This window comes from Megascapheus bottae, chromosome 22 (genome assembly GCF_031878675.1).
Source record: "Megascapheus bottae isolate mThoBot1 chromosome 22, mThoBot2.hap1, whole genome shotgun sequence".
NCBI lineage: Eukaryota > Metazoa > Chordata > Mammalia > Rodentia > Geomyidae > Megascapheus > Megascapheus bottae.
In genome coordinates, this window is record NC_143530.1 from 28,638,400 (window position 1) to 28,662,612 (window position 24,213).

Genomic DNA, 24,213 nt, shown 5'->3' on the forward strand with positions numbered 1-24,213 from the left:
TGGCCCTTTGACTTGCTTTGGTCAGTTAGGAAAAGGATATACAGAATGCAGACACAAAGTGTTTATATGCTGGGATATTTCATTATTGTTGTTGTTATACATATCATCGTTGTTGTTGTTGTTGTTATTTTTAGGGCAACTGTCATGTGAACGAGAACAATATAGTTTCTTGGTGACAAAACCAACCTAGAAAATATGAGTGAATCTAGCTGAACGCATATGCATGGGTGGACCCAGTTGAAAACTGAATAATTTTCTAATTAAGATCCAAGAAGCAGCCCATATTAAGCTAAATGATTAGTTATTTTAAACCACTAAGTTTCAGTGAGGAACAATAAATGCTGTATATGATGATCTGAAATTGAGACAGGCACTGAAACCATGGTCAGAGAGTATCAGAAATCTCAGATGTGATAGGGGTAAGGGATATTTAATTGCTTTTGTACTATTCCAGATGGGTTCCCCAATGTAAGTCCACTCATGAGAAACAATCCAAAGTTAAAAGTCAGTACCCAGGCCCTGCGTTCAAACCCCAGTACAATTCCAACACACACACACACACACACACACACACACACACACACACACACACACACACAAATACAAATCAAGCACATCCACTGGCCTGGATTCCCTAGAATGTCAGTGTCATGCAAAACAAGGCAAGAAAGAACTAGTTCTATGTTTAACAAAGGCTGAAGGAACATAATATCCAAGTGCACATTTTGACCCTCAATCAGATTCTAAACTGAAGTGGAGATGCTACAGGAAGTGACCAAGACCACTGACAGAATGTAACAGTGGATTACAGATTAGGGGAGACTTATTATACCAATGTGAAATTCCTACCTTTGGTTGTTATGCTCTGGATACATAAGAGAATATCTTTGTTCTTAGGAAATACAGGCACAACAATTAGAAATAAGGAGCACATCTATGTACCCCCACTTTCAAATGACTCTGTAGCTTATTATGATAGGTCATAAATATTTATAATTTATACAAATGTCAGCACAATATATTTACAAATAAACATCAAGATAAATGTTTATATAAGTACATTAATAAGAATAGCTTTAAAGTTAAACAGATTATACTTTTGTAATATTTACAACAACTACATCAGTAAATATAGCAAATGATAGCTAATGTAGCCACTGTCAAACTCATGACTCTTAAGCATTGGAAAAGCCAGCTCTTGGTCGTTAAAATACTTCACTGAAGAAATGGAGGGATGGATGGCTGCTGTTCAGGCAATCAATACTGTCTATACCCTCCAGATTAAAGGCAGAAGGTCCAAAGAATGATTGAAAACTCTTACATCCATTTCTCCAAGGGAAACTGGAGACATCTGTGTATAAAGAGGACTCTCACTGAGCAGGGCCACTGGGATTCATCGCATATACTGTTGACTTGCGTATGGCTAAAACTGTTGTTTCTATAAATGGAGAAAATCCAACCTTTAGAACCTAGCATGGAAAAGGAATGCCCCCCGCAAAAAAAAAAGTAGAAAGGACTGGGCCAAAGTGGGCTTTAAAATATATTAGAATTGTTTTCCCTAAGAGTAGATTACAATGCAGTTTAGCACACATTGTATTGCTTCCATTAAAGCCTACAGAACCTAATCCAAGAGTGCTTCCTGCTTTTGAAAACTTTTTCTAAAAGAAAAGCCTGACTTTGGTTGTGCAAAGGACATATGACAGAATTATGTGGGGCCAAGGATATTTAGCACTAGAGAACATTTTAAGGCAGGGTATTGATCTTTGGGACTGAGCTTGAGAAGTCAATCATCTGGTAGCAAGTCTCTGAGGAAATAGTTCAACAACTGTAGCTGGAAAGTAAGGAATTGGGGATTGTGTCCATGATAAGAAACCAGAATTGATGTAGCAGAACTGGCCTTGCTCACTGGAATACTGGAGTGCTTTTATTCTTCTATACTCCTGTGTCAATGTCATTGTAATGAATGATCAAGAGATGTATAAGCTTTTATCCACTACTATTGTTAAGTCGAATCCTTTCATTTCACTCACTTGGTCTGTATGAATTATAGTCAAATGCAACATAAAGGGTACTTTTGGAGTGACCAAACTTAACATTCAGTAGAGAAGACTACTGAGAAATTTGAGCACCTCCTGCTGGAAGCCATTTTGCCAGCTTTCAAAGAATACAATAAACCAGTCTGAAATTTAGGAAATCTAAAGTAGAAAATCTACAGATAAAAATAATAATACTTTATGGCATTTTGACGTGTCTTTGTGATATAAAACCCCTCTAATTTATTGCTTCAAAATGAATCTGGAGAAACAGTCACTGGATATATGTTGAAAGTTCAAATGTATGCTTTGGAGTCCAGATGTGCACTTAACATACTTTATACTAGTCTGCCATCCTCATATTTTAAAGATCAAAATCAAGAAAATAATATTGATAAAGCCGAGGTTGGAATTAGTGAGTAATTTTAGCACTTGGGAGGCAGAGGCAGGATGATTACAAATTTGAGACTAGCATGAGTTACCAGTGAGACCCTGCAAGAATGGCCCGGGGGAGGAAGAACTTGGGGTAGGGATGAGATTGAAGGCAGAGAGAAGAAAAAAAGGGAATGAGGAGATGTTTACTCATTTCTTGTCATGTGCGAAATATTATTATAGTCCCTTGAAGTATGTCATAAAAAGGTGTTGCATTCTGTCAAATGTTTTAATACTTCACTTGAGAATATCAAGTACTTTTCCCCTTTATTCTATTAATGTTGTATATTACATAGATTTAGTTTCATATTTCACACAACCCTTGCTTGAATTCTTAGAATAAATCCCATTTGATCATGGCATGTAATCCTTTTAATATGCTGTTGAATTTGGTTTGGTAGTAATTTGTTGAGGACTTAGGCATCTATGGTCATAGGGATATTGGTCTGTGGTTTTCTTCTAGTGAGACCTTCAGTAATTGTAGTTTACTTTAAGGCCCTTATCTTTAGTATTAATTTATGTTTTTCATTATCCTATTATAACCTCTGGAAAAAAACAGAATTTCTCTTGGATATTTCCTTCATAAGTGAGCTAAGAATATACTAAATATACTATTCCATTTATTAGCATGGCAAGGGCTAAGAAGATAGAATTCAATAAGGCTCACTTATATGGCTCACTTTCTCTCTCTCTCTTTTTTTTCTTCTTCCAAGACCAGCACTTGAACTTGATATGTGTCACTTCTGCTTATTAGGTGACACTTTACTACCTGAATCATACCTCCAACACTTTTTTCTTTTAATGTATTACTTTCTTATATAATAAATAAGGTGTCTTTTTAAAGCAAGAACAAAGCAATAAAATAAATAGTTTAGATGACCAAGGCAAAGAAAAAATTAGAATAAAAAATTAAACTAGGGCAAGAGCCTATAGAACGAGCTTAGAGTGTTGTAAGGATGGCCTGCACATTTGGCTTTCAGCATCCTTTGGCCCAAAGTAAAAAGTGAGTTATTACTATCAAATATGTAAGGTCATCATTAAATTAAAAGCAACCCAGTTGTTCTGGAAGAAAAAAAAAGCCTTTTGTGTCCCCAAAACTCAGAAGCATTGTTCTTGGAGCTTTCTACAAAAGGTCAAATGCTCCTTATTGGGACCTCTTTCTGGTCTTCTCGTAATGTAGTGAGCAACCAGATTATACAGGGGTGTAAGGCAAAAAGGGACAAAAGTGTTTTGGAGGCAAACATAATACTGCTCTGTAGCTAGACAACAGGTACTATCTTGTAATCTTCTGTTGTACCTGATGGTCACAGATAAGCTCTTTGATCAGATTGTGAGAATCATCACACAATTGTAGGCAGCTAACCAGGATTCAAGATGAAGAGAATTAAGCAATTTGCAGATGCCTCACACCCCTACTAATTTTCCAAGGTTACAATTGTAATAGTTTTTTTTTTTCAGTTCTGGGCCTTGAACTCAGGACCTGAGCCCTGTCCTTGGGCTTTCTCAAGGCTAGAGCTCTACCAGTTGAGCCATAGCATCACTTCAGCTTTTTTGTATGTATGTGGTACCGAGAAATCAAACCCGTATCCTCTTGCATGCGAGGCAAGCACTCTACCACTAGGCTAAAGTCCTGGGCCAATAATTCTTAATATAGAGAGAGGAAAATGGAAACCAACCATTAGGGAGAGACAAAGCAATTCATGTCTACTAATCATGTAACTTTTCTGAAAAACTAGTACGAGTTGTTCCCATACCTTCTTAGAAGGATAAGAGTCAGAAAAGAAAGTTACTATGTCTCATCTGGAAATCAAGATTTCACAAAACCCAAAACATTCCAAAGCCATTTCAGTTAAGGAAGATCCATCTAGTGTTGGAAATGCTTCTTATCATTTCTCATTTATATGGGCAAATGTTGTAAAATCTCCCCTCCCTTGTTTCCTATTTGCCCTGTTCTGTCTCACCCACCCTCAAGAAAAAAAAAAAAAGAATGGTTGCTTTTAATTCTTGCAGTTTACAGAGGTTGCCATAACAATGTCCCATTGTGGAGACATAGTGTGATTTATTTAACCAATTCTCCATGGGTAAACATGTGGGTTGTATATAACCTTTTGCATTGTAAACAGTACAGTAATAATTAACCTTATAAATTTACAATTTTCCATGAGCAGGATATATTCTACAAGTTAAAATAACAGATGGTGTGCATTTGGATAGTTACTGCTGTATTATATTCCTTAGGTCAGAAGATTTCAAACCCACATGCATCCCACCAGCAATGTGTGTGAGCTTGTTCTTGTTACTTTAACTTTGTACCAAGTGTGTGGTCAGATGTTGCTATTTTTGCTATAGAAAAAGAAATTATAATTTTGTTCAGTTTTATCTGCATTTTTAAAAATCAAATTCTTGTTTAAGGACTAGTTTTCCTTGTCTGTGAATGTCTTCATATTCTTTGCCCCTTTTTAACATTAAACTATTGTTCTTTCATTTGCTCACCCTTAAGGATTCTTCCTTATTTTTATTTGAGAATTTATTAACATTGATTTTTACATCATATTTCAAATGATGTGTTTAACAAACAGGTATTCAAGAAGGGAATCTCTATATACAATCACTGGTACTTAAATTTTAGAACATAATCAAAATTAGGCTGAGGGTTTGTATGTCATAGATATATAATAATATATGTAATAAAACATTATGTCTATAGAGTCATAAGTTTTTATGACTATGTAGTTGAGTTTATATTGCCAATACCAGGTCCATAGCATTGGGTGTACAACTTTTGAGTCCTCACTCTTGTACTGTTTGGATCTAATAGCCACATATTAAGGATACCATGTGTCTTTTGTTCCTTTGGTCTTGACTTGTCTCACTCAACATGATTCGCTCTAGATTCATCCACTTCTCTGAAAATGCCATTATTTTATCTTGTCTGTTGGCTATGTAGAATTCCATTCTATATATATACTACATTTTCTGTAGGCTTTCATTTGCAGTTAGGGCATCTGGGTTGTTTCCTTCACCTGGCTATTGTGAATAGTGCAGAGATGAGCATAGCTGATCAAGTGTCCTTATCATATCTTGGGTTATGGTGCTCAGGGTAGATGCCCAGAAGTGGTATGGCAGGATAGTAGGGAAGGTCTATTTTCAGTTCTTTAAGAAACCTCCACACTGCTTTCCAGAGTGGCTGAACTAGTTTACAATCCCACCAGCAGTGTAGTAGGGTTCCTTTTTCTCCACAAGCCTGCCAGCATCTGTCATTGTCTGAGTTCAAAATCTTGGCCATTCTTGTTGGGGTAAGGTGGTATCTTAGTGTTGTTTTTATTTGCATTTCCTTTATGACCATGGATGATGAACATTTTCTCATGTGCTTTTCTGCCATTTTAATCTCTTCTTTTGATAAGTCTTTCTTTAGTTCCCTTGCCCATTTAGTGATTGTTTGTTGGGTTTGGGGGGGATTATTTTCTTGAGTTCCCTGTAGATACTGGATATTAAGCATTTGTCAGATGTATTATTGGTAAATACCTTTTCCCAGTTGGTTGGCAGTCTCTCTACTTTTGTGGCTATGCTTTTATCTGTGCAGAAACTTTTTTATTTTTAGGTAGTCCCATTTATCGAGTCTCCAATCTGTTGTGACCCTGGGATTCTATTCAGTAATCTTTTGCCTGTGCCTATGAGTTCCAGTGTCTCTCCTACTTTATCATGTAGCAGTTTCACAGTTTCTGGTCGGACATTGAGGTCTTTGATCCACTTTGAGTTAATGCTTGTTCATGGCGAAAGGCTAGGTGCAATTTTTAGTTTTCCACATGTGGCTGCCCAGTTTTGCCAGTACCAATAATTGAATAGACTGTGTTTGTTCCACTGTATATCTTTGGCTCCTCTTTCAAATACAAGTTGCCTATAGGTATGTGGTTCTATTTCTGGGTCTTCTAATCTGTTCCATTGATTTTCTGGTCTGTTTTTGTGCCAATACCATGCTGTTTTTGTTATTATGGCTCTATAGTAGAGTGTGCAGTCTGGTATTGTAATACCACCAGCTCTTCCTTACTTTTTGAGAGATGAGGAGATAAGTCAGGGGATGAAAGGAGCAAATTAACAATTGATAGATGTTAAGTAAAATCAAACACTCCCAAACTTGCTGCTCATTCAGTTACATACTTTCTAGATGCTTTTACCTAATATTTGACAATAAATCTGAAGTCTTTAATGATTAGGGAAGAAGCCTGCATTCGAAAGCAGCATTAACTCAACTACTCACTTTATTTATTTATTTGTTTGTTTCTTTGTTTGTTTGTTTGCTTGTTTATTTATTAATTATTTTGTTCCTTGAAGTGAGTTAGAGAATGATGCTTCAGAGTTGTTGGTCAAATGAAGGATACCAAATTTCAACTAGCTGAGAGAAATAAATCACACATGCTAATTATTATCACTAACAAGGCATTTGAAAATAAAAGAGTTGATTTTTAGATGAATGCACCACTAACAATGTCACAATTGGCTTTAGTTAATAGAGTATACACATAAACCCTAATGTACAATGTAAATGAGTATGACTTTTGTCAGTTTGAAAAATAAAGTTGTTAATCTAGCGCTAGTGGCTCATTCCTGTAATCCCAGCTAATTGGTTGAGAATGGGAGGATCAAGGGTGAAGGCTAGGCTAAACAAAAAGCTCATGAGACTTTTTTTCAATCCATAGTTGGGTACAGTTTTGTGCACTTGTCATCCTAAGCTATGTGAAAGGTTGAGATCAGAGAACTGCATTTAGAAGCCAGCTTCAGTAGGAAAATTCATGAGATTCCTCACTACCTAGAGTAGATGGACTGGGTTGTGTGCACCTGTGAGCCCAGCAATGCCATGCTGAAAGTAGGGTTGGAGTTCAGGCATGTTCCTAAGTAGGAAGTGAGACCGTCTTCTAAAATTAACCAAGGAAAACCTATAGGTATGACATGGCCTAGCAAGCATCAGGCTTTAAGTTCAAACCCTAGTATGGAAAAAAAATAATAAATAAAGTTCTTTTTTAATAACAACACATTGTAATCTTTAGTTTTTTTACCTTGTGACCTTCCTCTCTAATCAATTAAGCATATTAAAGATTCTTTTTGTCATAATAGTCTCATTCTCTCGAAGGCTATCATTTAACAGTCATTTTTATAATAAGCATTAGCATTTACTATATTATGTAATCAGTTCCTTAATTTTGAATATATTTCTATACACTTGCTTTTAGAAATAATATTGCTACAGATACCTTACATTATGTTTTTTGCTTTTATTGATTTTGTCAGGCCAAAAACCCCTATTGTAATTAGCAGGTAACATATATTTTACATATTTATGGATTTCAGTGGTGTTGTCATTAGATTTGTTATAAAAATACACAATATAACCAGCAAAAATTGAGACTGTTGGAGCCAATGAGGTCACTAGGATTAAAAATGATTCTTCCTTTAGTAGTACAAAATATTCTATCAGCATTGTTAGCATTAAAATCTTTAATTGATCACCAGCCTCTCAAGATTTTTATGTATTATTATGAATTTTTCTAAAGTATTTCCCTTCGTACTTTGGAAAGCACCTGACTGACTACTTATTTAGGAGCTGGTGATCTGTGATTCTCTTGGTCCTGTGGCTAAATGCTCCCCTTAGTCCTTGCTTGAAGGATCATTGTTCCTTAAGTACACACTGGGTTGGCCACTCACTTTTCCTTTGTGGACACCTTTCTCCTACTAACTTTGTTTTTTCTCTTATTTTCTTTTTTGTGATGGCATTTTGAATGCTGGATACTCATTTATTCTTAAGTCTTTGGATGAAACCTTCGTTCTTTGTAGTTTCTCTTAACCTTGTTATTTTTGCAGTGGTGGCAGAAGTGGCCACGGCAAGTAGACTCCTCCTCTGTGCTCCCAGGATCTCACTTGCCAGGCCTTGCCATGTGTCTCCAGATGAGCTCAATGTCCTCAGCCCAGCCAGCTAATGTGAGAATTTGTTCCTTAACAGTTATGAGAATGAGTATCAACTAGTTGCTGCTGCCTTTTTCAGCTACTTCCAGCCTTCTGGAAGTGCTAACTTACATGGTCTCACAATGTGGCCTTTCCTGCTTCCTAGCCAGTAGTGTCCCCCTTTTCTCCAGCCAAAATGGAATCTCATGTAAAGCTAGCTATTCCAGAAGTGAAAACCCATCCTGTCTGTGGGTCCCACCACACCCAGGCCTATTGGATTTGCATTCTGGGGGCCTATCTCAGCCTGTTTAGGGTCCTTTTTGTCCTCCAGGGTCCAGTGAAATGATGTCCCTATTTTGACCTCTTCTTACAAGCTTTTTGGGAGGTATGAATCACTCCCTTGTTGTCAACACAGTACTTTTTGTATCTTCTTTCTTACTCTGCCTCTTGTATGTGAAATAGGCCTTTAGAAGCCATAGGTCTGCTATAATCTGAATGGAACACTTTATCACCGTACCATTGCAATAAATGATATTAGATAGACATTTACCTTGGCTTGCTGTTCCTGTTAGGAACAAAGGGTATTTTCCTTTCTTTTTTGAAAATGGTAGATCGGGGGCAAAATGTTGAATTAGCTAATTCATAGACAAGAACCAGACTAAAAAGAGCCTGGACTTCATTTGAGAAATAAGATACAATTCCAAATAGGACTCCAGAGGGCTTCCCTCAAGAAAGTAAAGAAGATAGAAGGAGAAAGACAAGGGCGAACAAGGAAGGGGTAAGATTGACATCTGCCTAGATGTATCCACAGCTGCTCTTCACTTTGCCACTAGTAGGCCATCTGTCAGGTAATGATTGACCAGAGGAGGCTCTTCTACCTATCCAGTGTTTCCTAACTAGTTGTGTACTGTTTTCACTTGCAGCTGGTGCTCAAGATCGGATTGGCTGGGCATTTGGTCTAGGCTTAGAAAGACTAGCCATGATTCTCTATGACATCCCTGACATCCGGCTCTTCTGGAGTGAGGATGAGCGCTTCCTCAAACAGTTCCATGTGTCCGACATCAATCAGAAGGTGAAGTTTCAGGTAAGATGCTTGCCAAAGTTAAGTAAATAACAATCAAAATGGTTAGCTAGGATGGAAACTATCAAGTGCTTCAAAAGATATTGTTATGTTTTAAAATAGCTCCTTTAAAATATGGTCTAGCTGGGTGTTGGTAGGTTGTACCTGTAATTCCAGCTTCTAAGGAAGCTGGAATCTGAGGATCATAGTTCAAATCCAGCCTGGGCAGGAAAGTCTAATGACAGTCTTATCCCCAATAATCCACCCAGAAAAAGCTAGAAGTAGCACTGTGGTAAAATACTATGCTTGAAGCAACCAGGCCCTGAGTTCAAGCCCCAGGATTGGCTAAATAAATACTTAAGGTCCATGTTCTATATGATGTTTACCATTTTAATTTCATTATATTTAGAAGTTTATCTTTTCATAAATTTAATATGGAAGATATGGCTTTTTTAACTAAGATGTAAAATGTCTCTCTTCTGTCTGGAATGTGAATATAAATACATTCAAACCTATATGTCTGGCATTAATTCTATCGTCTGTGTATTTCTTTCCCAGTTTTCCCATCTATTCTTTATTCTTTTGCTAGGAAGTGCGATTTAGTGTTTCGGTATAGGCTTCCATTTCATTTCTTCTGTTGCTATTTGATCTTTATCACTTAATCTAATTTTAAGTGGTCATATATAAATATATCGTATATATAATTAATTCATCACATCACTATTAATATACAAACTTAATGTAATATTTAGCTACTTTTTAATAGTGTGATTTATTTACCTCTATTTTTCTTATGTTTTTATGTATTTTCCTCTATTTTTGTGTCACTGTCAGATTTTATTTTCACATAATTATAATCTAATAATTTATTGCAATACTTGCTTCAAAAAGTCAGTTAAAACTGCATTACTGTATTATTCTTGATGTGAACTTTTCTTTTCTGTAGATCTTGGTTTTTCTCTATGATCATTTCCTTCTATTCTGAAGAATTACTTCATGCTTATAAGGATGAGTCTTTTTCAGCTTTTATTTTGTCTGGAAATACTTCCATTTCATCTGTTTTTATAGGAATGTTTTCTGTGGATATAGCTTTCTAAATTTCTAACTTCTTGTTTTCTACTTTCAGCTCTTTTTTTCATATATTTTTTTATTGTAATGAATAGAAGGGTTACATTATATTCACCCAGATAGAAGGTGTATTACTTCACATACATTGATACCCTTTCTCATGTCTTAGTCCCCATTTCCCGCCCCCCACCTCCACCCCTCATCTTGTTTTCCCCCCTTCCCTATCCGATTTCGAATAACCAAATACTCATATATACAATATATCAGATAACAAGGTAAAATACTGTAACAATATGAAATTACCAAGGGACAGCAAAAGAGATGAGAAATAACATAGTACATTAAGGACAGCAATCACTCATTATATATGGCTTTTGTTTCTGTATCCTGGAGGTCCTTTTATTTAGCTTCATCTTATATGGCCTTATGTATCTAGGTTTTGCTCTATTGAAAATCTCTGCTAGGAGAGCCCAAGGTTTCTACTGATTATGACAAATAAGGGAAACCATTGAACCTATGTTCCTTTGAGTCTGGCTTACTTCACTTAATATGATTTTTTCTAAGTCTTTCCATTTCCTGACAGCAGCATAGAATTCCATTGTATATAAATACAACATCTTGTTGATCCACTCATCAACTGAGGGGCATCTGGGTTGGTTCCATATCTTTGCTATGGTCAGTAGTGCTACAATGAACATCTTTGAGCTAGTGGATTTAGTTTGTCTTTGTTTCTAGATGATTGAGTAAATGCCAAGTAGTGGAATTGCTGGGTCATAGGAAAGCTGTATGTTTTAGTCTTTTGAGAAACTGCCACACTGCTTTCCATAGTAGTTGAACAAGTTTGCACTACCGCCAACAGTATAGAAGTGATCTCTCCTGGCCACATCCTCACCAGCATCTGTTGTTGTTAGATTTCTTGATCCTGGCCTGAGGTGGAATCTTAGAGTTGTTTTGATTTGCATTTCTTTTATGGCAAGAGATGTTGAGCATTTCTTCATGTGTCTGTAGGCCATTCTTATTTCTTCTTCAGTGAAGACTCTCTTTAAGTCTTTGGCCCATCTTTTAATGGGATGGTTGTTTCTTTGGAGATTAGTTTTGGATTGATTCAGTTTTTTGAGCTGTTGATATATTTTAGATCTGAGACCTATGTCTGTTGTATGGTTAGTGAAGATCTTCTCCCACTCTGTAGGCTTTCTAGTTAATTTGCTAGCTATGTCCTTTGCCTTACAGAAGCTCTGCAGTTCAATGTAGTCCCACTTATTCAGCCTTTCTCTGATTTGTTGTGTTTCTTGGTCCTTATTAAGAAAGTTTGGACCTGTGCCAAGGAGACCTAGTTATCTCCTATTCCTTCTTCTAAAGTTTTCAGTGTATCTGCTTTTACCTCTAGGTCTTTAGTTTCAGCTCTTTAAGCATATCATTTCATTGCTTTTTTTTTGTCTTGGTTTTCAACAGTTAGATCCTTTATATAAATTTCAGTCTGCTATCCTACCTTGGAGTTAACTATATAGGTTAATATTTTCATGCATTTTGAAAAGTTTCATCTGGTCTTTCTTCCAATTCTATTCCATGTAACAGGACCTTTTTTTTGTTTGGTTTCTAGAAGCATGATCTTCCTTTCCTTCAAAGTCCTCACAAGCAGGTCTTTGGACATCCCATAATTTGACAACTTTATATGTTTATAGTGTGTTAGGTGTTCTCAGGTAGTGTATAGTTTCCTTGAAATGCTTGTTACTTCTTCCTTAGCCCGTCATGGTCTTTAACATCCAAATTTCTACAAAATACTTTCAATTCAACCTATCCGTTTTATGTGTTGGTGTTAAAAATTCCTTATACATTAACCAATCATAAGACCATTTCTACATTTTTAGTTGCTTGTTACTAGCAATACTTTACTTCTAGGTATCTATCTGTCTGTCTGTCTGTCTGTCTGTCTGTCTGTCTATCTATCTATCTATTGATCGATCGGTCTATCTATCTATCTATCTATCTATCTATCTATCTATCTATTCTGAATGTTGCTATGAAAAATTACATAAACTCAGTTGCTAAAACAACATGAATTAATTCCTTTGCAATTATGGAAGGCAGAACATTAGTCTGACATAGCATAAATTAAGGTATCTGCTGGGCTGTTCCTCCTGGAGGCTTAGGAGGAGACTGCATGCCTTTATCAACTCTAGATGCTATCCTTGTCCCTTGACTCACAACTGGGCATCCTGTGGCCTTATTGCCCTTCACTTTCTTCTTAGATCCCCTTATCTGTCTGAAATGTTGCCACTCCATGAAGGACTTTTGTGATCAAATGGATACTATTGAGATAATTCAGGATAATCTCCCCAACTGAAGACCCTTTCTTAATGACATCAGTGAAGATCTTTCTTAGTATAAGATAACTTATTTACAGATTCCAGGGATGGGTATATATTGAGGGAACATTATTTCTTCCACCACCTATTTCATTTTATGTTCAGTTTCAACATGACAAACTGCTTTCCTTTAGATATAACAGCTTTGATGTTAGGGAGAAGTAATGCTGTTATGGCTAGCAAACTTTTATTATTTGCACAGAGTAGTCATGTTGGGAACTAAGGGACTTGTTTTGTCACTTAAAGCAGTTCTATAATCCTAGAAAGATACTTCTCCTAGGGGATATTGTCACAAGGGCCCAAGCTTGCTGGCAGTCCTAAGCTTGTGGCTACTCTGTCTAGGGAACGCAAACAGCCTTTTGAGAATCCTGTTATATGGAATTAATGGAATTCCTCTTCCCTCATCTCCTTTCAGGCCCTCCTGAGTTAAGCTTCATGCTCTCTTGGCATCTGCTATAGCATCCTTTGCAGTCTTTGTTCTCTTCCTCTACCTTTCCAGCTGTGCAGATGGTCTGCTTGGGACTGGGATCAGTCTTTCATTTATAGCTTCATCTAATAATTCTTCTGTTGACTACCTCAAATGCTATTATTCAACTTTAGTAAGTAGGAATTTCAATTTATTATGTGATTTATCTTTTATTTTTTTCTAGTATTGGGCCTTGGACTTAGTGTCTTTGTACTGTCCCTTAGCGTTTTCCCTCATGGTTGGTACTGTACCACTTTGAGTCACAGCTCCACTTCCAGGTTTTTGATGGATAATTGGAGATAAGGCTCATGGACTTTTGTAGTCAGGCTGGCTTCAAGCATCCATCCTCAGATCTCAGCCCGCTAAGTAGCGAGGATTACAGGTGTGAGCCACTAGTATTAGGCTAATTCTTTGATTTTAATTTTCACTTTTTATTTTATTTTATGTATCTCAAATCAAAAGCTTTCCTTATATTGGCTGTCTTAAACCCACCCAGATTATACTTGAGACAAATATGGTTGTTTTGTCAGGCAAGTGTCACCTTATTCTAGAAAAGAGTTCATTGTAGGGCCGGGAGTTTGGCCTAGTGGTTAAAGTGCTTGCCTAGCATGCATGAAGACCCGGGTTCGATTCCTCGGTACCACATACATAGAAAAAAGCTGGAAGTGGTACTGAGGCTCAAGTGGTAGAGCTCTAGCCTTGAGAAAACCCAAGGACAGTGCTCAGGCCCTGAGCTCAAGCCCAGGACTGGCAAAAAAAAAAAAAAGAGTTCATTGTACAACATTTCACCTCAGTATTTGGACCTTTGTCATACATACTCCTCTTATTTATCAATTTAATCGCATTGAACAGAATGTTCAGTAACCAACTTTTATTCATTCTTCAAAAGTATGTAAATTATGCATTCAATATTTAAGTCTGCACACAGAAATATTTGTTATATGAAAAATACTCAACGTTTACATTATATATACACAATGTACTTAAGAATTATTAATTATGTCTGTCCTTAGTGCTTCACAAATAATTTAGGCATGTTGGCTAGTTTCTCTTAGAAGCTGTCTCAGATACTTCAGGCAAGAGGAATGTTTGAGCATGAGTACATCATGAACATTGTTCAGAAGGCATTGTGTGACTTCTCACCACACTCTGAATTGTTACTATTATCACTATTATTATCATTACTACTCACGTACAGATGGAGAAACTCTAGTTCTATAGTCATCTCTGTAGTAGTATTTGTGGGTTTTCTCAGTCAAGGTTTCTACGAGCTATTTTCTAAACTTTAAGCTGACTTAATAGTCATAAATTATTTATTCAGATCCAAAGCATTCAACTTTCCTTACAAACCCAGAATTGGTGTACAACTCACAAAGTGTTGAGTGTAAATGACCTACTTAATAAATTTATAAATTTATTGCATATATTGATGGCTCTTTTCACTTATTTATGTATGCTTTCTGGCAGTCTCAGTTCCATCTTACATCAATTTATTGATACTTGGTAATATATGCTATTTATAAAACACTGAAGTAAATACTTTGCCTATTATCAGAACTTTTCTTTATAATAATGGATGGGTGATTACTATTATTTATTTTGTAGAAGATGAAACTGAATCTTGGTCCCACTAAGTAAACTTAACCATAGTAATACTAGTAGCAAGTGACAGAACAAAGAGAACCAGAAATTTTCTGATATTGTATCAGTAAGTTAAGTTATTGCTGGTACAAAGGTACTATGCTAGATGCTGCAATTAGTACAGTGAAAATCATAATTCCTTACTTCATACTGCTTCTAATTTGAAAGAAGAGTCAAATTTCTCAAGTGAATTAATGATGAAACCATTTATAGGTAGTTGTTGAATTTCACTGGTACTGACCAATGAATGTGGAGGTCCAAATTTTTTTTCCCTTCTTTAATCTCTTTTTGCTAGTTAATTCTCTAAATCCTTCCTTGTCTCTCTAGAATTGTATTAGAGTTTGAGCCTGATTACTTGCTAATCTCCTTGGCTTGGAAGAGCTCCTAGATCTGGTTTTGCTGTCATTATCATAAGTGGTGTCTGATAGAGACTTAGTGCAGGATTTTGGTGTTTCCTCATTCCAATTCCCATGTAAATCCAGCTGTAAGAATCCTAAGAGTTTCATTGTTTTGCATGGAAATTGGATTTTACTTTTTAAAACTTTTTCTATGTGTGTTGACACCATCTCACCAAAATTTAAAGTATACTGCATGCTTTCTTTTGCTACGAAAGAAACATAGGAAGAAATGGGAAGATAATTACACATAGACCTTCTCTATGGACTGTAAGCATCATTGACTTACAAATAAGAAGAGATGCTGTAATGAGAAAACAGATGTATATGAGCTGAGAATATACTGCTCACCTGAAACATTTATAACAAGTATCTATTGTACCATGTTCAATCCATATTAATGGTTATTCGCATCTCACCAGTACCCATCTTACTACCACTATGGGCACCTGCCTCTGAACAGGTTGTAATTGAGGTGACAATCTTTAATCCTCATGGTTCTTGGCCATTTGTTACCTCAGCTGCCTTCTCTAGCTAGCTTTACCATCACTGGTTTTCTATAACTTGAGACTTACGAGACTAGAGTCTTACATTGGCCCACAGGCTACTTTGTGCAATGGGTTGATACTTCATTACATTAGATACTGTTGTCAGAAGCTTACAGATTTGTGACTGTTTTTGATTTCTTAAATTTTTATTAACATAGAGCTTCTTACAATTTGCATAATTAGAAAATTATAACCACAATTTCTTCTTGTTCATTAAAGTACTTAAAATCCAAGTGATTCTTGGTATCATTTAGCACCATTTTTTGTGTTGCAATGTTGCACCTTTATGTGTGTATGTATGTGCTATCCTTATTATATTTTCTTGGCTTTTAATCTAATAGAAATATAAGAACTTCCTGTTGATAGACAACATGTTAAACCATGAGTCTTGCCAGTATCTATAAAACTGACAAATCGTGGGCAATGTATTTTAGGAATTTGTCAGTCTAGAAGAAGTTCTGATATTACTAGTGTTGAAATAAGAGGAATGGTTCTATTGCTGTACTGTCACACAAATCTCAACTGGGCTATCATAATTGATGGGTCATAAAACCCAAAGATTTTAGACAGAGATCATCAGATTAGGCAGGAACTGACAAGGAAATACAGAACTTTTCATGTCAATTATGTGCAGATAGGAAGGTCAGTGCTTTTTCCTGGTAAATTATATGGAAAGGAGTTGATACAGAATTCTGTTAACATGGTTGTAGGAATAAGAATATGAGTAGTAAGCTTTCAATGATACTGGGTCTCCAGAGCTCTGTACACTTTTGTTCATATTTGTCCTTTCAGGATTGAAAGATGATGGCAGAGTATCAAGTGTTAGGTTGTACAAGATACAAAAGCAGAAAACACACTTTTACTTGCTTTCCTCAGTGTGGTTTTTGAAAACGTTTTTAGAAGTCCTCCCAGACTTGCTCCAGTGTGACCTTCAGGATGGTAAATGAAGTCTATGAGAATGGCCTGTTCTTTCTCGGTATTTAGACTGAGTGCTTATGCATTATTATACAACTAATATCACCAGATTATATAGTTCAGCTGTGTCAACAAAATGGAAGTTTATTGAATCCTTTAAAAAAAAAGATTGTCATTTATGAAATGGTAGAAGCCATTCCTAGCCTAAAATCTTTTATCTTTCTTTGACTAGTGTTTGAAATCTCCTGTAGTTTAGCCCTTTGACCTTTAGTCAAACATAAACTGTCCCTTTTACCTAGGACTGGTTATGCCTATATCCATGGAACCACTGGGAAATAACTATATGGCTTTGGAACTTTTATTTCTATTGAAAAGACAGTACAGAAATCAGGGTCATTCTGGAACACTCAACAAACTCTTGGCCAAAAGTAAAGAGGACTGAAATGCTAATTTCAAGTCTAGGGATGAGAGCTCAGATTTCTCAAAACACTAGTAAATGAAGTCAGTGTCTAACACAGATAATCCTAGTTTCTCTGGAGGCTGAGATAAGAGGGCTGAGGTTCAATACCAGCCTTGTCAAGGATGTTTATATGATTCTTATCTCCAACTAACACCACATAACAAACCTTGGAGGTTGAGTTGTGACTGTAACCCACAAGTTAGGAAAACTCTTGGGAAAACACTGAGAGACAGTGCACCCAGTCCCTGAGTCAACTGGAGTAGAAAAGTTCATATTATTAATGTGGGACCATTAATCAAAGTAATTTACTAGAAATAATTAGTCATGAAAGATAATAGTAGATAGTAGATGTTAGATAGTAGATAGTAGATGTTCAGTGACTGTACTTCTTCCTCTTAGAAAAGAATGAACAGATCAATTCACTATTTAAATTGAGACATGCTCTCCTCCACCAGAGACTGAGAGGAACATTTGAGTTCATCTAATATGTAGGATTCACATGCTACCTGTGTTTTGACAGAGCAACAAGAATTTGCACAGCTTTTCAAAATATGCATTTATGTTGGCATTTTTGTGTTATCTCGTGATGTATAAAATGAAGAATGATTTTAAAAAGCAGTAATTCATGTGGTAGATACCTTAATTATTCTATCTCTTGGCTAGTTAATGAATCAAATGTTTTCTTTTAGTGTGAAGAAAAATTTTATTTTCCCAAGGTCCCTTATGAGATGTGTAAATGATAAGATATATCTCACCTCCCAGAATAGCAAAGTATAAACAGGTAGCCCTTGGAAGAGTCCATCTGATAGGGTTGGAACTTCTGGGTAATTGACACTAGGAATCAATTTAATATTTCCTTTTAATCCTTTTCCCAAAGATGAAGAATCCTAAACATGTGTTTCTAGATTTGATTACTAATAACAAAGTAGAGCTGTGGCCTGCCACCTTGCTGTAGATTTGGGCCGAAGATTGTTTTAAAGAATAAAAACATTACAGTTTAAGCAAAGTTTAAATTGCTTGGCCATAGTAGTTAAAAAGGAAAAATCCAGAATATTTTGGGAGGAAATTCATAAGCAAATTCTGTAATTTCTATGTAGATGCAAAGCACAAATATTAGCCTTGCCCTTCCCCCACCAAAAAAAAACCCAAGTGAGTGATTGTTATCCTTAATGTACTATGTTATTTATCTCTCATCTCTTTTGCTGACCCCCTGGTTATCTCATATTGTTACAGTATTTTATCTTGTTATCTGATATATTGTATATATGCTTATTTGGTTATTTGAAATAGAATAGGGAAGGGGGGAAAATAAGATGAGGAGTGGGGGTGGGGAGGGAATGGGGACCAAGACATGAGAAAGGATATCAATGTATGTGAAGTAATGCACCTTCTATGTGGTGAATATAATATAACCCTTCTAATAATTACAATAAAAATATTTTTAAAAACCCAAGTGAAAGGATTCATTTAACCTGACGCTAAGGCTTTTTTTTTAATGCTATAAGAATTATGAGAATGTGGCGATGATTCAGTAATCACCGTGGACTAAAGGAAGAGACAAGAAGCACACCTGTTCCCATTATGTCAAACTCATGGCAATACTGGTCTTGTGAGCAGAGGCAAGATAAAGTCTTTTAGAAAGTAGTGCAGGGATAATTGGGTATCTACACGGTAAAAATGAAAGTTGACCCCTGTAGATTTCATTATTCAGAGATGAATTCCAGGGTGGTTGTAGATAAATGCAAAAGGGAATTTACTAGATTATTGCTTTTTAAAAGAAAAAAAAGATTTTACTGTGAGTGATCCTTTGATTCTTATTGGAATAAATTGAATTGATGAGATTGAACTAATTGAACTATGGTAATGTAAAAATTAAAATCTAATTAAATGTCTGATCTCGAAAGTTTTGAAATGACTAAAGTGGTTGCTGAAATTTTCTGTAGAGTACTTTTGATCAAATTAGGAATGTTTCCTCTATTGCTGGTTTGCTAAGAATTTACATCTTTAAAGCATGTTAAAAATGTATCAACCTCTTCCATATATTTTGAGGTATTCTTGTGATTTCTTAAAGCCTTATTCTGTTAGTATGGTGATATTTGGTTATGTTTTGAATGTAAAACTAATGTTCTATTCCTGAAATATATATATATATATATATATATATATATATATATATATAACTTGGTTATAATATATTATCTTTTTGTATACTTGTATGTTTGATCTGCTAATATTTATTTAGGATTTCTAAGTCTTTGTTCAGCCTGTATTAGCCTGTAATTTTCTGTCTTAATATATTCTGCTCAGGTTTTGGAGTTAATATTAGGCTATTCTAATAAAACTAGTTTGGAAGGGTTTTTTTGTAGTCTCTAGGAGAGTATTTTGAAGGTTATTTGTAATTTCTAATATGTTTGATCAAATTTATCAATGAAATCATTGGGGTACAGTTTTTTTGTTTGAAGTTTTGTTTTGTTTTTTTTGTTTTTTTTTGCCAGTCCTGGGCTTGAGCCCAGGGTCTGAGCACTGTCCTTGGACTTTCTCAAGGTTAGAGCTCTACCACTTGAGCCTCAGCACCACTTCCGGCTTTTTTCTATGTATGTGGTACCAAAGAATCGAACCCGGGCCTTCGTGCATGCTAGGCAAGCACTTTAACCACTAGGCCAAACTTCCGGCCCCTTTGTTTGAAGTTTTTGTCAGAAATTTAATTTTTAATAGTTTTAGAAATTCTTAAATAGTTTAAACTATTAATAGTCTTAAAAGTTATTTGAAGCTGGGTGCTAGTGACTTGCACCTGTAATTATAGCTACTCAGTAGGCGGAGATCTGATAATCACGGTTCAAAGCCAGCCCATGCACAAAAGTCCATGAGACTCTTACCTCTTAAATAACTAGCAGAAAGCCGAAAGTGGCGCTGTGGCTCAAAGTGTTAGCACTAGCTGAAGAGCTTAGGGATAGAGCCCAGACCCAGAGTTCAAGCCCTACAACTGCTCAAAACAACAAACAAACAAACAAAAAACCACAGCTATTTGAATTGCTTCAAATTTTGAATTTTCTGGGTGCCAGTGGCTTACATATATATATATATATATATATGTAATTTTTTTTGTCAATGATGGGACTTGAACTCTTATCTATAATTTTGAAGTCAGCTGCAGCAGAAAAAGTTGTGAGACTTGATCTCCAAAATAAAGGATAGGCTGAAAAGTATGGCTCAAGTGTTAAAAAGCCAGCCAAGTAAGCATGATGCCCTGAGTTCAAACCCCAATACATACAGATACATACATGTAGATGCAAGTTTTATTTTGGCTCAGTTAAATGAATTATATTTTTTCTAGTAATTTGTTCCTTTTGTCTACATTTTTAGATGTTTTGTAATAAACTTGTTAATTACATTATTTTTTATTATGACATTTTAAAACAATTTTAAATTAACATCATTTAGCATACTTACTAGTGTTAATCAGGTTTTGTGTCTACCATTTCTGCAAGTCAAACTTCTTGTAATTTCCTCTTCCTCATTCACTTGAAAGAAATCAGGAGACTTGTACATGGGAAATGGTAAGTTCTCAAAAAAACAATGGAGGCAGGGTCATGGGGCTTGAACTCAGCCTGGCTACCACCCTACCCTTGAGCCAACACCCACTTCTCATTTTCTAGTGATTGATTGGGGGTAAAAGTCTCAGGTCCTTTTTTGCCCAAATGGACTTTGACACTTGATCCTCAGATCTCAGCCCCCTGAGTAGCTAGGATTACAGGTGTGAGCCACTGGGCGTGGTCAGTCTGGAATTTTGAGTGTCTGAAAATTTGTTCATGTCCTCAATCTTTTTCCTTTTCTTTGGTTTTTATTTTTTTCTTTTTGGTGCTAAAGATCAGACCCAGGATCTTATATATGCTAAATATGACTAATATAAATGAGATCATGAAATATGTGACTTTTTAGAAACTATAATTCTTTTATTATCAGAATGTTATCAAACACATTTTTTATAATTCAGCAATACTGCCACAGATTCCTAAAATAAATGTAATTCTGTTGCAGTGTTTCAGAATAGAGTAAAATCTTTAGCTTTCATGATTCAGGTCTAATGAGAAGAAACATGTCTACTTTGGTTTGAGATACACATGGCTATAAAAGAGTACAGCAACTATGAATTTTTTCCAAGCACACTCTACTTGAAAACAGTTGAAGGACCCCAGTATTCCCCAAAATAAGTAAGCTTCCCATTTGAAAATGTTATATATGTTAACTTAGGTTGATTTAACTTAAAAATCAAAATATAAGTCATTTCCTGGGATTCATCCAGAGACTCAGGCCAAGGTCTAACAAGAGAACTTGGTAAATCATTGTAGCATTTGAGAAGAATCATATCTCTGCAGAAAAATAGCCCCAACATGCTTTGTTAAAGAGGGTACATGACAAAAACTACCATAGCCAGTACTTAGTACTGCCTTAACATTCCCAAAGTCTAGGAAATGGTCACTTTAATCACCGACACAGTGAATTTTAACTCAGGGTAACCAAAAGACATATAAAACAGATCTGAAACTGCTGGTAACAAAAGAATAAGAGTAACACTGCTCCTGTTGATTTCAAGATGTCAGAATGGTAAGCCTGTAATTGTTGTTGCTGTGGAGGAGTTCTGTAACATGAAGACTCCTCTTTAACTGTAACATGAAGAAGCCTCTTTAATATGTCTTCGCACATATAGGTAGCCAGTGCCCTAAACTTGCAACACAGAAAGATCTTCTATTTATTTTATGTAGGTATCACTGTAGTTGTATATGCTCTAACACAGATCTTCAAGTCTCAGAGCTGTTTTGCATATGATCAGTAATTGATAGTATTTGACTTTTTGTGACTGATTTTCTTCACCTAATGCCTTCCAGGTTCATCCATGTTTCCTTTTTTGTAAGGTCAAATCATATTCTTTTGTATATATGCACCATGCTTTGTTTATTCACATACCTGTTGGTAATTGCAGTAAGTAATTCTCATATACAGCTAACTCCTCTTTATTTTTATAATTGTACTATTTATGGGGGCACTATATGTTGTTTATACATGTATTTTGTATGATATTTAGATTAAGATATGCATCTCTTTTATATGTTTGTCACATATTACTATGTCTTTGAGACTCTTCTTCAGGCTATTTTGAGCATATACATAGAATTGCTGTAGTATATAGTAGTTCTACTTTTAATTCTTGTGAAAAACCATTTGTCATAATGGCTACATTATTTTACATTCTCACTAACAGCGCAAGACTCTCTTTTATTAACCCCCACCCCATTTTTTTGGTGGTAGTAGTAGCAGAGTTTGAACTCAATCCCAAACCTTTTTTTTTTTATGTTTTCTGATAAAAGTGATCCAGTGCGTATGAAATAAGATCTCATTGCAATTTTGAATTGCATTTTGTTCATGATAAGGAAGGAGCATTGAACTTTTTTGTATATTTATTGGTCATTTGTATATATTTGCAATATCTATTCAAGTATTTTCCCAATTTTGAGTTTCTATTTTTTTCAGACCTATTAAGAAATTATAAAATTTGCCATATTTCTAGAAATAATCATTTCACAACATAGTTCACATTATCAAGTATCATACCTAAAAACTCTTTAGATAATATTTTTAGACCATTACTGGCTATAAGGTAATTATTACTATCTATATATATTTTGATGTCTATTTTTGTTATATCTATTTTCTGGATTCATGACTTACTTGCTGAATGGTTTCATATGATCAATCCACTTCTATATTCAAATTTCTGGAATAATTGATTCTAGTATTCTTTTGAAATTATGCATACATGATATATTCATATGACATGTCAAGCAGATTTACCTCTCCTACCATTTTTGAGTATATATCATAGGAAAGAATGGATCTTGGTTGGTAGAACATGATTAATAACTAGTTCTTTTGCCCTAAGTCTCTCTGTCACTGTTTCTTGTCACAGGCCATTTTATGTTCCCTGATCCTCTAAGAGTGAATTGTACTAACTTGTCTTCTCTATTAGTCAACCTCACATTTCATGTTATTCCTGACATTCATTTTGCCATAATCTTGCCAGCTTAGAAAAAGAAAAAAAGTGGCTAAGAAACAAATTCATGACTGTTTTTGAACTCTAATTCTTCTGGAAAAAATTATGCAAAATGATAGGACTAGTTTCAAATTCAAGATCAGAAGAACCAGAAGCTGATATGTTATCAGAAATGAAAACCAGTAAACTTTAACTTTTAAAATCACCTCCTGTAGAACTGTTACTTCTTGTGCCTAGAAAAGGTGTAAAGTCCTCCTTCCTAGCCACTTTCTTTTTGGGTAAAAGTATCTAGACCAATTTCTTACCATGCTCATTCCGGTGGCTACTACAGTGGAGTCTCTACAGTGGAGTAGCTGGGTATTGATAAAGACCCGGGCTTTTGAAGAAACGCTCTCTGTGTTGGCTAATGATGCCAGCAATGCAAAACATCAGCCTCTCTCTGGTTCTTTCTGTGCCTATCTTTGGCCTTCTATGTTTCTCTCTGTCTCTCTTGCTGTGTTTTTCCAAGTGACATTTTCCCTCATTCTGTTTCTGCTTCACATTCTGTTTCTGCTTCTGGTTCTGATTCAGGTTAGGCTGTCAGCACAGCAAGGAAGACACAGTCTCAGGCTGCATGGAACCCACAATGGGAGCTGTTTCCCTGCTGCTTATTGAGACCACAAAAGTTGCATGTGAAATTTGACAGGATTGTTCCCAAGCACCAACAATATTACCCGTTCTTCATTCAGAAGACGTTTCTGAGCATCTAATCTTGTGTTGGAGACCATGCTTACCAATGCAGATACAAAGAGTAAGCTCCTATAAGGTCAGAAATGGGAAGAAAAGTGAAGTGTGAGGATGACA

At 35.7% G+C, this 24,213-nt stretch overlaps 1 protein-coding gene across 6 annotated transcripts in view; it reads left to right on the forward strand.

The window, feature by feature from the left end:
- The window catches only part of Fars2 (phenylalanyl-tRNA synthetase 2, mitochondrial), a 393,632-nt gene that overhangs the window by 191,960 nt on the left and 177,459 nt on the right, over positions 1-24,213 (forward strand). For all 6 annotated transcript variants that reach the window (XM_090356419.1, XM_090356420.1, XM_090356417.1 and 3 more), the window contains one exon: positions 9,326-9,486. In XM_090356419.1, the coding sequence (XP_090212545.1) occupies positions 9,326-9,486 (161 nt within the window). The remainder of the gene's footprint in view (positions 1-9,325; positions 9,487-24,213) is intronic.